At 39.0% G+C, this 18197-nt stretch overlaps 1 protein-coding gene across 3 annotated transcripts; it reads right to left on the bottom strand.

Moving 5' to 3' along the window:
- Positions 1-5919: 5919 nt before the first annotated feature.
- Positions 5920-8509, bottom strand: LOC149222356 (uncharacterized). Of its 3 annotated transcripts, none has more exons than XM_089385389.1 (4): positions 8385-8509; positions 8012-8139; positions 6766-6954; positions 5920-6408 (listed from the first exon to the last, which is right to left on the bottom strand). In XM_089385389.1, the coding sequence occupies exons 2-4, from the start codon at positions 8114-8116 to the stop codon at positions 6304-6306; spliced, it is 399 nt and encodes a 132-aa protein (XP_089241515.1). In that variant the 5' UTR covers positions 8117-8139; positions 8385-8509; the 3' UTR covers positions 5920-6303. The 3 variants fall into 3 exon arrangements, with proteins under 3 accessions (XP_089241515.1, XP_089241516.1, XP_089241517.1); XM_089385390.1 differs by lacking the exon at positions 8385-8509 and adding an exon at positions 8358-8376; XM_089385391.1 differs by lacking the exon at positions 8385-8509 and having other exon boundaries at positions 5920-6361; positions 8012-8206.
- Positions 8510-18197: the final 9688 nt, after the last annotated feature.

Below are 18197 nucleotides of genomic sequence, written 5' to 3'. Positions count from 1 at the left end.
AAAAATGACTGGTTGCTTGATTCAGGAGCAACCTGTCATATGACTCATAGGAGAGATTTCTTTGAAGATTTCACTGACAATGTTGATGGAGCAGTATACTTTGCAGATCAGTCAAAAATCAAGCCATCGGGGCTTGGCACAATCAGGCTTAAACTGCCTGGTCTTCCAGACTTTCTTCTGGATCATGTTCTATATCTCCCACAGCTGAAGAGAAACTTGTTGTCCCTGGTCCACATCCGCCAGCAAGGTCACTCCATTCACATGTTTGATGGCAAGCTTGAGGTAAGAAAGGCATCTGACCACTCACTTGTCATGAGGGGTATAGAAGAAGAAAGACTCCTTAAACTGCAAGGAACCTCTGCTCATGCACAACATTTCTCATATATTTCTCATCATGAAGAAGGTGCACTTCCATCAAGTTTATTATGGCATGCTAGATTTGGACATTTAAACTATGATAGTCTCCGCTTGTTGAAGAAAAATGGTGTTGCTGGTTTGCCTACAATTCCTAGAAAACATAAACAATGTGATGCTTGCATTCTAGGAAAGCATAGCAAACAGTATTTTCATGATTCACATTCAAGAGCACATAGGAAGCTTGAACTTATTCATTCAGATTTATGTGGTCCAATGCCTGTTCCTTCTGCAAATGGAAATAAATATATCATGACATTTATTGATGATTACACCAGAATGTGTTGGGTTTACTTATTGAAGAACAAATCTGATGCTTTTCAAACATTCAAGAATTTTCATAAGTGGATTGAAAATGATGCACAATCTCATATTGGGTCTATTCGCACTGATAATGGAAAAGAATATACATCAAATGAATTTGAACACTATCTTCGCCAACATGGGATTAAACATCAAACAACTGTGCCTTATAATCCTCAACAAAATGGTGTAGCTGAAAGAATGAACAGAACAATTTTGAATATGGTACGATCCATGCTTTTCTTCAAAAATGTAAAGACAATGTTTTGGGTTGATGCTGTTCTATGTGCTGCATATATAAAGAATAGATGTCCATCTAGTGCTATAAGAAACAAGACTCCTTATCAATTGTGGTATGGACATGTTCCTTCGGTAAAACATCTCAGGATATTTGGTTCCACCTGTTATGCTTTAATACCAAAGGTACATAGAAACAAACTTGGTGCTAGAAGTCGTAAGTGTATCTTCCTGGGGTATTCAAACACATCTAAAGCATACCGTCTTTATGATGAAGTAAATAAAAAGCTTGTTTTATCTAGAGATGTCATTTTTCTTGAATCATCCAAATCTGACAGTGTTGTTGAGCGACAACTTGATCGCTTGGATAGATTCACAAAACCGAAATCATTCCAAGAGTTTGATAATCAGATTCCACATCTTGAAGGGGGGATTCCTATACTAGATCAACATGTGGAATCTCCTTCTGAAGAACAATCTCCCCTGCATGACACTCCAACAATGGATGATGCTTTAAGTGATGTAATTGATAGAATTGGGAGACTTAATCTTGATTCAGTCCCAACTCAATCAACAGAACAGCGTGGACCATCTCAGAAAGGTCCCCCAAAGTGGCTCACAAAGACACTTGAAAGTGTTCATCCTGATGAAATTGGAAAAACAGGAACCAGAAATACAAACCGACAAGATGGAGGTGATGTAGATAACTCTAATTCACTTGTTGATATGGATATTACTTATGATTGTGAATTGAACTTGTCTACAGATTTTGAACCAACTTCCTTCAAAGAAGCGATGCAGAAGGAGTATGATGCCCTCATAAAGAATGGCACTTGGAAGCTGGTTGATCCTCCATTTGGAACCAAACCAATTGGCTGCAAGTGGGTCTACAAGAACAAGTACAAAGCTGATGGCTCACTTGACAAGCACAAAGCTAAGCTTGTGGCAAAAGGTTTTGCACAAAAGGAAGGGGTCGATTATGAGGAAACTTTTGCTCCCACAGCAAAATGGGCCACCATCCGGACACTCTTTGCACTAACTGCTCAGAACGGTTGGAAAGTCCATCAAATGGATGTAAAAACTGCATTCTTGAATGGAGATCTAAAAGAGAATGTTTTTATGTCCCAGCCTGAAGGATTTGCTGTGAAAGGACATGAAAATAAAGTATGCAAACTTGTGAAGTCCTTGTATGGCCTCAAACAAGCACCACGAGCCTGGTATGAAAAACTAACTGAGCATCTTCTGAAACTCAACTTCAAACATTTTGATCTTGATGATGCAACTTTATTTGTCAAGAAAGTTGGCAAAACAGTTGTATATCTTGTGGTATATGTAGATGATCTTTTAATGACAGGGAACAATGAAAGCTATATTGCATCCATAAAGAAAGAATTAGGAAAATTTTTTGAAATGACTGATTTGGGCTATGTTCATTACTATCTTGGCATTGAAATAACCCAACATCCAAAGTCCATATTTCTTTCTCAAAAGAAATACATTGGAGATTTGTTAAACAGATTTGGCATGACAGAGTGCAATCCCCTTTCTACTCCAATGGAACAAAACTTGAAGCTCACATCTATTGAAGGAAAAGAATTTGAGGATGCAACAAAGTATAGACAGCTTGTAGGAAGTCTCATCTACCTCACTACTACCAGACCAGACATTTCATTTGCTATTGGAATCCTCTCCAGGTTTATGCAAAAGCCTTGTGAGGGACATTGGTCTGCTGCAAAAAGAATTCTAAGGTACTTGAAGGGAACTCAAGACCTTGGAATCAAGTATACACAGGTGGACGACTTCAACTTGATTGGATACTCTGATTCAGACTTCGATGGAGACAAAGAAACTGGGGTATCTACTTCAGGATATGCTATGAGTCTTGGATCAGGAGCTGTCTCCTGGAGATCACGCAAACAATCAGTACCAGCAGATTCCACAACAGAAGCAGAATACGTGGCAGCAGCTGAAGCAACAAAAGAAATTGTGTGGCTCAGGAAAATTCTTGAAGATTTGCAAGTAAAACAAATACAATCTACTCCACTCATGATTGATAACACATCTGCAATAAAGTTGGCCAAGAATCCAAAGTTCCATGATCGTACTAAGCACATCAATACTAAATATCATCTGATCCGACATCATGTTGAGGCCAAAACAATCCATCTCCGTCATTGTTCCACAAATGAGCAAATTGCAGACATCTTCACCAAAGCGCTTGGAAGAGAAAAGCTTGAAAGATTCAGAACGATGCTTGGACTCACCAACATCCCTTCAGATTAAGGGGGGGAATGTTGACACCTAATCCGAAACGGATGAGGTGAAGCTGGACAGTCATCTAGAAGATGAACTGATCCGTTTTGTATTTGTATAAATAATATTTGTCTAATGAATAAAATGACTAGTTCTGTCTTGCGCTCATTAATTGCTGGAGTTACCCTGGCCTGACAGTTTTGAAGAAAGATGTAGTCGTCGTTGGGACTAGTTCCAAGTCCTTGCCCAACAGCTTCCTTTAGTGATTGCTTTGCTTCACTCTTGCTTAGGCTTTGTCTTCACCTCAGCTCTGATACCATGTTAATTTTAGATAACAATGGTATGTTCTATGCTTAAGACAATTTACTTCAATGTTCCTTTAGCAGCCCAATGACAAATCCAATTATATCCAGTAGCAATCACATAAACTTATAAACATTGACAGTAAATGCATATAGAACATAAAACCATATGCATAAGACAAGCCAAGACAAAAGGACACAAGATGTGGCGGATGCCTGGGACAAACCCCAATGTGGGGAACCCTTTGATCAAATCTTCTTATTATTCTTCAATAGTTCAGCAGAGAGAGAAAAAGTACAAATATAAGCCCAAAACAAATCTGCCAAATCAGCAGTCAAATCAGCCCTAACCAGAAAGTCAATGGTGGTCAAAGATGCCCCAAAACATCCTCCAATCAGCAGTCCAATTCGGCCTTCAAATCAGCTCAAACTCTTCGGTCAAACCCAGTCAAAGGAGAGAGAAAGTTTGTTGTAATTTTATGCAGTCAAACCTGAAGTCAACACTGGTCAAACTGTCCCCAAATACCTCAATTTCTGTGCAAATAAATGCGACCTAGAAAAATCGAAATTATGGCCCAAAAACCAAGGTCAACGCTGGTCAAATCACCCCTGGTCAAGCTCTGAAATCAGCGACCTATTCTGCCCAAAAAAAACTCGACCTCCTGCCACACGTGCAAAGTAGAGAGAGAGAGGGAGTTGCCACATGTGCGAAGAAGAGAGATGCCTCCAAATGTTGTACGACCCAATCAAGAGAGAGAAGAAGATGTGATGAGATGATGTCCAAATGAGGAAAAGGTCTCTCCTATTTATACACTTTGTTGAGGGTGAAAAGACACATCTGTTGGGCTTTATGAGCCTACATTTGACTGGAGCCGACCTTGACAATTTGTCCATAGGAGAAATAATTTCATAATTCCATTTCTGCTTGTCAGAAGGAGATGACCTTCATATCAAAATTGTACCTCTTCGAAAGAGGAATCCAATGCAATAATCATCTCCATCATATGTGTTGTCCTAAGGTGGAATTTGGCCCTAGTTGCCAATATTAACAGAAGTTAATCAAAAACCTCAACATATTTTTATCTCTCAAAGGAATTATGTTGAAAATTTATTGAATAGATATGGAATGATGGATTGTAATCCTATTGCTACTCAAATGGAACACAATCTAAAACTCACTTCAAATGAAGGCAATCCATTTGAAAATCCAACAAAGTACAGGGAACTTGTTGGAAGCTTGATTTATCTCTCTATTACTCGTCCTGACGTAACTTTTGTTGTAGGGGTGCTTTCCAGATTTATGCATCGACCTTGTGAAGGTCATTGGGTGGCAGCGAAAAGAGTGCTCAAATATCTTAAAGGCACTCAAAGATATGGCATCAAATATTCCAAAGTTTCAGACTTCCACCTCACTGGTTATTCAAATGTTGATTTTGATGGTGATAAAGAGAATGGAGTGTCTACTTCTGGTTATTTGATGAAATTGGAATCAGCAGCTATCACTTGGAAATCATGAAAGCAGTCTATCCCTGTTGATTCTACCACTGAAGCCGAATATGTTGCAGCAGCTCAAGCTACAAAAGAAATCATTTGGCTTCGAAAAATACTTGAAGACTTGCAGGAGAAACAAAAGACTTCAATGCCTCTTTTGATTGATAATACTTCTGCAATTCAATTGGCCAAGAATCCTAAATTTCATGATTGAACCAAGCATATCAACACCAAGTATCATTTGATTCGACATCTTGTGGAGGCCAAAACAATTCATCTGACACATTGTCCTACTTTAGAACAGATTGCAGATATTTTTACCAAAGCATTGGGACATGAAAATTTTGAAAAGTTCAGATCTTTACTTGGCATGTCAGATATCCCTTCGGATTAAGGGGGGAAATGTTAAAGTAATCCTTCAGGATTTTGTATATTACTAGGATTAGTTAGTTTTTTAGTTTGCCCCATATGGAGAAGTTATTCAGACATTATTGTCTCCCTCTGTTTTTTGTTTGTATAAATTTCACGTGTTTGATTAATAAAATCATCATTCATCTTTGTGGAGTTAGTTTTGGGCCTGTCTGACACTTAGGCTCAGCCCTAAATACAACTAGATGGCGAAAGAGATGCGTATTTATTTTCCTTGGAGACTACAATAAGTGGATGACATTTTGTTTGTTGAAATCCTTATGCTCAGCCCTAAATACAACTAGATGAGGAAAGAGATGCATATTTATTTTCCTTGGAGGCTACAATAAGTGGATGGCATTTACTTGGAAGTAAAACCAATGAAAATTTTTAAACTACAATAAATGGACTGCATTTATTTGGAAGTAAAACCAATGAAAACCTTCAATGTTCACATCTTGCTAATTGCTTTACCAGTTTGACTATGAAAGTAAATTTCATCCGGACCATATTGACCTGCATCAATCAAAATATGAAAACCGTGAATTGAAATCATGGAGGCCAATTCTCAAAGAGCCCATGCTTTTGGTATTTGTTCCTCGACTCCCTCGCAGAGCCTACAATTCAATGAAACCATGCTGAAAATACAGCACTTCCTCATTAAATTAAAATCCAGGCATCAATTTGACCAATCAGAACACTCGTGAGCTTCCCAAAATTTGACCCAAGTATACAATTTTGCAATTTGTATTTTTCAAAAATGATGTATCCCAACAGAAACAGAAACTTGAATTTAGTTTTCACATCTTGCTCTATCAACATGCAACTGCCTGAGAAGATATTCAGTATGCAACTTTTTTTTCTCAAAATCACAAACTTCCATTAACGATGACATTCATTCCAGCTTACTCCTGGCAGCATGCAAAGTATGCTCTGGTGTAGTGCTTGATTTGCTGAGGATGAGAGTACCCAAAACAATTAGAAAGGCACCTACAAACCACTGTGAGAAATTCAGAGTTAACTGGTGGCAGAATCAATCTTTGTGTTTTAAATTTTAATTTTGGCCCAGCTCCAATTAATCTGTCATTAAAATGATTTCTTCGGAATTTAATATTGTAAAAGTCTGGTCACTTGTTTTGAAGTTCCACTGACCCTACTGGGAATATAAAACTTATTGGCCTTGAAAAATACGATTATGCATTATAACTCAAGAAAATGTTATGATTATAACTTATACCATTATGGGACTTTCTGAATCAATGCAATCATTTTATACATATTACAAAACTAACAATGAATATAGTCACCTTGTTATTACTATTAAGATAAAAAATGAAGCCAGGGGATTTAAAAAAACCTGGAAGTTCAATGATTCCTTGAAGAGAAAGAGGCCAGTTAATCCCGAAACCAAAAAATTGGTAGCAAAGTTCACAACTGTAGCTTGCAACGAAGTTAGAGCCTTAAGACTGCTGACATAGCAGCTCCACATTGTCACATTCAATAAAACCACACCTGCATAACCCAACAGCTGAAACCTCCTATCAAACTGCAACAAGAAGAAGTGTAGAAGTTACACAAAGCTGTCTAATAAACAATGTACAAAGACCAATACAGACACAATGATAAAATCATGTTTTTGCGAAGTTCAAACTTGAATTTTACCATTTTTTGGTCCTTATTAGGTCCTTTCAGAAACTTTAGAAAGAGAACTATGAGTAAATCTCAATCAAATTCATGCCCATCCAGCCAATGAGGCATTGGCTCACTCGTGACTCGTGAGGATGACAGAGTGTTACGTCATTCACCAGGGTTCTACTACTGATGTGGTCTACCCACCTATATGCAATGAGTTTCAAAGGGATGAAATCGAATACAACTTTTGAGTGTTTTTGGTAATTACTGTCCCACAGACCAGGTAGCTAAGCGGGAATCCACTCTTTATGGTGTAGCCCTCTTGAAGGCTTGTATTGAAGATAAAAAACAAAACAAAACATGTATATGTGATTTCAGTGCAAAGTTCATCCTGCTTATTCTAATTTTAAACTTAGGATATCATTGTTATATATCTGATTAGATCCGCCAAACTGAAAGGCTCCTAAATAAAAACAGAAAATGAAAGTCCAAGCAACCACAAGCTGCACAGCAGTAAGAGAACTGTTACTGGCTAATATTCCCAATTTGCCTAATTTGACATTTTCTAGAAATGGCCTGGCCGTCAATTAAAATGAAGATTCTGCTCAATTAGTGCGACCGTTCGCTTGGCTACCTACCTTTCCTTCCTGCCAGAGACAACGTAGCTCAAGGAAGTTCATAACTTATCTGAGCATAGCTGAGGTAAGGTCTTGTCTTAGCTGAAAGTTTCCATATAATTCCACAACAAGTACAAAGATTGGCCAACATAATAAATTTGAGAGAAGCGATTACTTGCCATAAATGGTACAAAACAGAGACAGATTCGTCATATCAGAGTGGGCACAAAATTACCACAGCACTTGCTACTTTCTAATCGGCAAAGAGCAGAAATTTATCCTCTACCCAAAGGGTTTTGACCATGTGACCTTGAAAACGAAAAGAGCAGGGAAGCGGAAGATATGGATGTTTACCTCAGATGATGATGTGGCCTTGGCAATTACCGCTGCCATTGAAGCATTGCTTCCCGCTGCAACTGCCCATATGTATCCCAAGCCATTCCCTCGCTTCTTCTCCATCGTGATTCGCAATCGTGGAAATCCTGAAACAAGAAGGCGCTGCAATTAAACATATGTACCGAACGTATATAAAAAAATTTAAGAAAGAAAAAACCAACGGTCTTTATATTATATTAATATAATGCTGTTAAAGGTATATCAATTTTTTCATAAACACATCATTCTAACAAATAACCCTTATGCACATAAAAAGTATCAATGGATCTCCTAAATTATAAATTTGTCCATGAAGGAGTCTAACATGAACAAAAAAACATATTATGCTCACTGCATCCCAAAAAGTTATGACATCTATACTGAAATATGGTAATAGAAAGATCCACGTCTAAGAAAGAAAATTTATGTATATCTGATTTCCCAGCGCTTTGTAGATGGTCGTTGAAATAAGCAAAATATAAAATCTCCACAAGTAGATATTTATGTCCCACTTTTGAAAGAGCATTTGCAACACCATCTGTTTCAGTATATATGGGAAAATGATACGGTGTGAAATCTACCAATCAACAACCTTATCTTATTTATCTAGCTTATCTTATTTATCTACTTTATGAGTATGTGAAATCTATCAATCAATAACTTTATCTTATTTATCCACTTTATGAGTATAAAAAGATCAAATGAACATTGCTTCTTAGCCCAATCAATAACTACTTTTGAGTTATTGAATATATCTAATGACTATGGATAACCAATAAGCACAATATAAGACGCCTTAAAGCGCAATAGTTTTTTCCCTATTATTGGAACCCTTCCCACTAGTCCAACAAAAGTGATAAAAACAACCAAGTTTTATAACAATAACAGCCCCACTACCACACATACTCATGCTAGCAGCCCCATCAAAGAACCCACAGGATATTTGCACCATATATTCGTTAAGAGAAAGCATCTCAAAGGTCCCTTATAGACCACAGGCCCAAGTTCATTGAAATATGCACAAATATTCATGCAAATACATTTTATGTTTAGTGGAATATTTTCAAATATATTTGTGTTCCTGCATCTCTAGATGCCCCAAAATATGTAAAGGGGTAAAGCACGATATTCCTTATAGCCCGACATCTAGTCCTACAAAGAGGCTTCCAAAGATGTGGAATTCCAATCAGCAAATATGTTTAGGATGTTCATCACTCCATACCATATGGAGACCACAAAAGGACACTTAAGAAAAAGGTGAACCACATCCTTAAGCTCCTCCTTACATAGTGCACATCTGCCTGGACCAATGAAACCCTGCCGACACAAATTATCCTGTGTTAGTATTTTATTTTTCCAAGCAAGCCACCCAAAGCATTTGAGCTTTAAGGGGAGATTCCAGTCCCAAATTTTTCTAAACCATCGTCTATCCTCAAGATGTTGATGAAGATGAGTGATAGACCTATAAGCTTCTGCAACAATGATCTAACCCATCACAGATTTACCATCCCACTTAAAGATATCTCCCTTCTCCAATAAAGTAATATCGGACAAATATAAGTTGTTCACATACTTGTCCCATGTCTCAACCAAATCACCATATAAACCTAAGTCCTAAGAGCATATCCAAGATGGATATAGGAAGGTGGAATCATGTGATACTTGTATTTGATTTAAGAAATAAATACCCAAATTATGAATGTACCTGATAAGTGTGTTAGGCATAGAATGATTACCATCAAAACCATTAATGGGATCCAACCCAATCTCCACCAAAGCACCTGATCTAATCTCCCATCTCAAATTCCCAATCAACCATTGTTTAACTTTCATCAAGTTGTTCCAAATATATGAAACAGAGCATGGAGCTTAGGCCCCATCCTTTATCCACTCTAGTACAAACAGATTTTGAAGGTATTTATCCTTTATAATCCCCTGCAATATGTCAGTTTCGTTTATGGCACGCCATAAGCTCCTTACCAACAATTCTCATCTGAACTTCTCAATATTTTTTATACCCCATCCTTTGTCCTCAATCCTCATAGAAATATCCTCCAACGAACAAGATGAATCATTTTTACATGTTTGAAACCCACCCAGATAAATTTGGAAATAATAGAGTTTATCCGCCTGATGATGTTTTTGGGCAACATATAAAGATGCATCTGATATACAACAATACTTTGCAAGACAGGTTGCACCAGGACCAACCTTCCTCTAATAGTCAACCATTTATGTGCCCATGATGACAGTTCGCATTCAAATTTATCAATCAACCAACACCAGTCTCTCAACCCATAATTATTTGGTTTGAGGGTGAACCCGAGGTATTTGAAATCCTTGTCCATCGAAACCATTTCCATGCCAAATATATTAGCAATCTTTAAAACAATGTCCTCATCTGACATTGGAGAAATCATGTAACATCCTCCTCCCATATCTACCCAAGTAACCGACTAACCAGGGTAAACATGTGACGAGAGGCTACTATGATATGATTCAACCTCCTAGGTATCCTTAAGGAAGTGGAATCGATGGAAACCCATCAAACATACCTTCCACATCAACAACAACACTCCCAGGAGCCATCCCAACCACATAGGTATCATGCCCCTAGGTCCCACTGAGTTTTTAAGCTATTAAACCTCTGGACGCTCCCATGCTATGGGCATGCTAGTGTCCAAAGAGATCTGGACGCTCCCACAAGCCTGCATGCCTACGTCCAGGGACTATTTCTAGCAGACCTGTGCTAGAGTTTGCGAGATTTAAGGCACTTTTCAAGCCCAGAATTCCGGCCACTACCCAAAACTTGTTGTAACTTCTGGAATCCATTAAACACATGATGACAAGACTAATAAACCAAAAACTAACTCCAAGACTAGGCCTGACCATCCCCAACTGGGACTGACATTCTTTCAAACACTTGGCATCAATGCAATCTACAGGTCTAGGATACAAGACAGAGCATGAATGATTGAAAAATTTTATGAGACCTGATAAGAAGGATCACCACTTTCTCCTTTGAACTATTATGACATCAATTAGGTCTTGCATCCATCATTTTAACAATTACAAGTAAATACATGAAATAACCATGACATGAACCAGTCACTTAACCATGCTTATAACCAGCATAAAACCATGAAAATAATAGTGAGATAACAACCATTAAATCCACATATAAATAAGTACAAAAGCAAGAGAACTTAGCTTTTATTAAACATAGGCAAATCCGACCAAGTTCGGGACTTCCATGTACCACCTGACCATAGACATGGCTGAACCAAATCTTTCTTTCAACCAGTCACCCCTGTGCCATATTCCAAGCATGAATGTGGGATCTCATGGAAAAACCAATCCAAAAACAACCAAGGGAATGCAGAGATTAAACCACCTCCACCCTCACCAATCTACAATCACACCAAAATCGATGCTCTAATCATAAAACCGAATCGAACTTGGAATGCCATCCGGAATCCATCACTATCCTTGAGGAATTTTTCGTCTCCTTGTCTCTCAGGCTTTACCGCAATCCAATCCCGGATCACTAGGCCCTAAACCGAGACACCTCCCTCAAGCTTTACCATGTATCCTGCCAAAATTGGTCAAGGGATTGCTAGGCCTTTGGAAATGAACCTTGAGACCACCTCTGCCCTGGATTCCTAAATCCATCCAGCAGTTCCAAAGCTCAAAACTGAGATCAACATCCCAACACACCATGGGGCAAGGCTAGGCTGAAAACCACTATCATAACCTGACAAAACCATGCCACCGAAAGCAAGAGAAACATACACTAACATGCAAAGCCATGCACATCAAAACCAAGTAGGAAATCACACATGCAATATCTTACATGCAAGTATTCCTCCTGAAGATGCTTGATCCCGCTCTTCCTTGCTTGCTCCTTACTTTCCTTCCTTTCCTTTTGCTTGATTTTCCTTCCTTGGTCCAAAGCTAGAGTGCTCCAAGAAAACTCTAAGTGTCCAAGAGTGAGAAAGAGAGAGAGAGAGAGAGAATAATGAGAGAGATCCAAAACTGAACTAACCAAGCTTACACTGAACAAACGCTTCCCAACTGATCCTCAGAAGCCTTTTTATCAATGAGGCCTCTATTTTCTTCAAGTTCCATTATTTTCCTCCTCGCATGCAACCTGTGACCTTTCACCTCCGCTTTCTCCTATTTTCCTTCATTTTCATAAATAAATGTGCCAAAAATGCCTTTCGCCTTTTTAATGCCTTTGCCTTTGCCAATTTCCTTTAGCCATAAACACATCCAGTGATGCCTACTAGGATATCTTTGCCCAACATTCAACTTGGAATAAGTGTCCCTTAATCGTGATCTTATTTTGCCTTCATTAACTTTTATTACATGAATTTTTCACCAGGGCTATTATAGAACCCTCCCCCTTGGGGAACATCGTTCTCGGTGTTAAACCACACCAAGACCACAGTAAAACCGCTAAAAAGCAAACATACTGCCCATGGAGCTTTATAACTTAACTCATTGCAGTATTTACAGTGAATGGTCTGCTCAAAAGAAAAACATCATGACAACATGACCAAATAACAACCATACCATTTACTGGAGCTTTATAACATAGCTCATTATGGTATTTACAATAACCACATATACACATATGTTCATTTTCTAAACCAACGAATAAAAGGATACGATGCTTGCATCCGCAACAAGGGAATCCATAGGCTCACACATCCACCCTCAAAGCAATACCAGGATTCACCTCCTTCCCAGGAAGTCCAGAATCCATTGCCACAGTCAAACTACATCCAATGTCCAACGCTATAATCCTGCACCATTTGTCCTCTCAGTGAAAAGTTACCAACTCATTATTACAGGACGCACTCCCAGTGTGCATCTGATTCCATCTGGAAATGCTAATGACCAAAGCAAATATATCCCCACCTTACCTTCTATGCTACACAGTCCCTTGGGCAATCCGGTCACCCCCTTTCCTATAGTCACTCACCTTCCAAGTTCCTCGGCATCCCCTATCCCGAGCGATCCATCCCTTGGCAAGGCTTCCTTACATTAGAAAGTCAAACAACCAAGGCATATACCTGCCTCAAACCATCATATCGATCATAGCATGCCCATGGAAATCAATGGACATTATTGGGTACCAGTGTCCCACAATGGCCCTACTCTAGAAATGCTTTACCAACATATTGTTGCATGTTCCAATTCCTTTTGTCGTTCTTGCTAATGCTTGCAGTCGATTTCAACCACCCAATGGGCATTTATGTGCTTCTTGTACCAAGCACATAACTTCCATTAAATTAAAATAAATTGAAATAACTTCAAATCATACCTCGTTGGTAGCTCGTCAATAAGGTACACTTGCAATCCTATTTACTTCCTATCACAAGAAGTCAAACTAGCATCTTTGATCAAATCATCATGTACAAATACATCACATCAGGTTAGCTCAAAGCACAACCATCATAGATCAAAATCATAAATCACATTTAACCATCATAAACCAAAATCATAATTCAAACGCATAATAAAACTAAAATAAAATACTGATATTTATCCTTTAATCAATCCTTAGCTTCTACCTTTGTTTGTATTTCGTACACACTCCAGATCGGTTGCCACATTCGATAAACACCCAGTGCCTTCTCCTCAACCATGTGCACATACACATAGTGTGCGTCACACATACAACCACACACGACATACAACACCATGCAATACATGCAACTATACCTGACATATAACGCATACACCTACACCCAGTGTACAACACAACACAATACATAAACCTACATTGGGTGTACACCACAACACAATACATAAACCTACACTCGGTGTACGACACAACACATATACATACACAGAGTACTACACAATGAATATAGATGTCATGATACCACAACTACACCATGCACATACATAATACCACATGTACGCAACACAACATGTATGCCATGCACATAATACCGCATGTACAACATGTACACAGTACCACCTATACACAACACCCCCTGCATAACGTGTACACAACATCACATGTACACGACACCACATGTACAACTTGTACACAACACCACATGTACATTGTACCACTTGTACAACGTGTACACAATGCTAGACGTACACAGCACCACATGCACGACATGTACATGACACCACATGTACACAGTACCATATGCACGACATGTACATAGCACCACCTGCACACAACACCATATATACAACATGTACACAACAGCACGTGCTCACAAAACCACTTGTACAACCATGCACACAACACCATATGTACATAGCATTAATGTACAACATGCACACAACACCACATGTACATAGCACTGCATATCCAACATGTACATAACATCATATGTACACAACACTGCATATCCAACATGTGCACAACACCATATGCACACAACGCCGCATATCCAACATGTACATAGCACCATCTATGCCCAACACTTCATATGCAATATTCACACAACACTATATGTACCACCCTGTACATAACATTGCATAACAACATGTACACACACTATATATACACAACACCACATATGCACATCATCACAAATGCAACATGTACACCATATACAATATATGCACATCAATAGTACCACACATCCAAAACCACACTGTCTCTACCAAGCAACCTTGGTTCCAGTGTCTCTCTAACATCCATGCTTATCCTAGCATGTCACACATCACGTTGTTTTCATTTCGTTGATGTATCTTTCAGCATTAGCCTATCCATATCATAAACATAGGCATAGTATAATCACATAATATCAATTCATATCCACATGATACTGACCTCAAATATTTGTCAGGCTACTCTTCCAACTTGATTCTTCATGAACCAAGAATTTCTTCATGCCATTCACCTGCATAAGCAATCATTCCTCCACAAGAACAATTCCCGATGACCCTGTCAGACAGTGACATGGATACATACATATATATAGCATTAGCACAAAACAATTAAGATCTCGTTAGAAAATATATATATATATATATATATATATATATATATAGACACAATCATGATCAAAACATAATTACTAGATATCATAAGGTCAAGGTTAAGAGAACTTCCTTTATCTGTGCAACGCATGTACAACATCAAGAACAACAATTCCCAACGTAGCTAAGGCATTTGACACCTCAAATATATTTACTTTACCTTTCCTGATTACTTTTCTCATGACTATCCCGCCATCATCCATTTACACCAATGGACCCAACCAATCCAACTAGTTGTTATACACTTACCTTTAGTTGCCTTTATACATGCATTGAGCTTCATCCAAGCCTTACATCACCTGTTGGGTTTCATTCATCTCTCCCTGGGCTCCATTAACTTTCCTCTTTCCCAACCAATTCCCCAGACCCCAAACATAAAAGGCAAGACAAGAAACAAACAAGAAGAAAACCATGGAAAACCAACAACAATATGACACCACAACCAAAGTGGCATGGTCATGCACAAGACGCAAACAAAACCGCAATCAAGCACAACAAATCACCAAAAGACCAAAAGCACAAGACTAGCAACAAACACCATGACTTCATCCCCATGGTTCCCAGAGCCTCCAAGGGAAATCTCAACCTAAGCCTTCTTCAAGATTCCATGGCAATTCCTTTTCCATGCAATCCCTTGCACTATACTGCCATCAACACATAACTATCAGTGCTCAAACAAACATAGCATGTTGCTTGCAACTGGACACATCCACGCCATCTCTTAAGAAGACTTCCTGTATGCAAAGCACTCTCTCATTTGGAATTATGGTTTCCAAACATAGCCAAAATAATTCTTGCCCAGTTCCTTTCTTTGACCTTTTCCTTACTGCAATTAAGTGTTACTATGCACTATCACATCACCCAAATATTAGTTATATAAATACATCAACTATTACCTTGTCATGTTAATACCAAACATGTTTCATGCATTGTTTACACATGTCAAACGCATGTTCCAAATATCAAGACAATCATATCTATCAATTTGAAATCAACCTTTACCAAGACTAGCAATCATGCCATAATTCATAGTCAACTCATAGTCATTAGACATAATACCACAATTGTCACCTATTATGTAACTGTTAGCCTTGCTGGCAAAAGGCCCACAAATGGATCCATATAAGCTCTTAAAGTCTCCAAATTTTGCTCAAAGATCATCCAATGATCAAAATCAGCGCAAGAGGAGAGCCCTTGGAAGGGCGGAAATACACTATCGGGAGGCAAAAACGCTTGAAAACCATGAAAAACCCACAATTGCAGGCTTAAACAGAGGAATGAACCGCGGCCGTTAGATCTGGCCGATCAACAGCCCAGATCTAAGCGGCTAATCGCAATCGGTCGAGCAGAAGGGACAGTTTAAAGTTGGGCGCATGACACCGCTGATCAGCGATCGCCGATGATCAGATCAGCAGGTCGCATTGATGGGGAGCATATGCTAAGTTATATAAAGGACCCGAGCAGTGAGCGACATGCAATTGCGATATATCGCATTGCTAATATCACATCGGCACTATACCACGAGTGGGGTCTATGCACATACATATGGGCGACCCGATAGCCAGACCCGACGGGTATATATGCGAGTTCATAAATTTTGAAGTTTGTGCCAAAGCCATCTTTAATGTATTTTCCATGTATTTCGTTATATAACGAAATACAAAGGGAAACAAGGGCAGTGCGATAGCAATGGAACCCGAACCCGATGGGTTTCGGGAAGCAAAATACATAATTTTTAAAGTCCTTTTTTTATGTTTTGGCGCATTTAAAAAAAAACACACAAAGAAATCGTGAAACAGGCAGGATTTCGGGCGGGCCATCGGCGGTAAGTGGTTTAGGCCGAGTTCCGCTTGACGCCATACAATGGCTGCCACGTGTCCAAGACGAGGAGAGAGAAAACCGCCCTTAACTCCAGTGCAAAAGAGGCGCCCAAAATGGATCATCACCGTTGGATCTAAGACTCCTAGACCAACGATGGAGATGTGTTATCACTGCAAGGGCGGACCCAAGAGGAGAATAAGCCATATCTAAGGATTTTTGAAGTCCGAAAAGGACACAGAGGGGCGGGATGTCTCAGTATTGCTGCGTTTTCTGTTTAAAACAGAAAACAATCATGTATTAACAGAAAGGGGCCATTTAAAGGGATTATAAGGGCCCGAAGACCCATTCCACCATATAATAGAGCCTGGGAGACATATTGCCAGGAAACAGGGGTCGGAAAGGGAAAGAGAAAGGCCACAGCACGCAGCTCGCCTGAAACAGAGACATCATGGGCATCAACAGCACAGACAGTGCAACAGCCACACCAACAAACATTATGGGGCATCTCTAGCACGAGAGAGATCCCAGACATCGCAGCAAGGTACCCAAAAAATCTGAATGCGATTATTCTTCTGTTAGAATAAGAAACCTCCGAACCATGCTGCCTATTGAGGGAATCAATCAGTTGAAGAGACAGAGGGATAGATTAAGACCTCTCAAGCCTCAAAAGGCTCAGCATCATTGTAAAGAGCTATAAATATCTGAAAGCAAAATGTAATAAGGGTTCAACTTCTGGAGATTATTCCTCCTCTGTTCCTTCAAGCTTCTCATCTTCATTCTAGCAATATAAGCTTCTTTTGCCATTATATGTTCAATGTCCATTCTCTTTGTTGTTCTATGCTTGCACTTGAATAGTTTGTTCATGTTTTCTTTGTGTCTAAGGCCAGATAACTGTCATCTTATCTCTGCTTTGATAAATTATATTTGCAAGCTTCTTTGTTGCCTGTAGCTAGCCATCCATATGTGGTCATATATGCATCTGCCAGTACAGTCAGTATTCTCTTTTGCTGCCTGTAGCTAGCCATTCATTTATGTTTATGTATGCAATCTGCTGGTATAGTCAGTATTCTCCATCTATCCATTGAATTTATAAATTATTGAGCATTAGTGGTCTAAAGCCTTGTATTGGTGAGAGCGTTCATGCATGCCTTGAGTGAAAATAGAGCTGAAATGGTTATCTAACTTGATCCAAACCATCATTTATTCCAATAGTTCAGAGAACAGTATTGAAGATTATATGTTACCATGCATCTCCAAGCTACAACCTAGGAGAGTTTCTTGGAAGTGGAATCAAACATAATTGGCGTTACTGCCGAGGAGAGGAAAC

This window comes from Pinus tabuliformis, chromosome Q (genome assembly GCF_031772625.1).
Source record: "Pinus tabuliformis cultivar Carrire ecotype Pingquan chromosome Q, CPIR1, whole genome shotgun sequence".
Taxonomy (NCBI): domain Eukaryota; kingdom Viridiplantae; phylum Streptophyta; class Pinopsida; order Pinales; family Pinaceae; genus Pinus; species Pinus tabuliformis.
The sequence above is the reverse complement of the archived record's forward strand: the minus strand, read 5'-3'. Positions and strand labels throughout refer to the sequence as shown.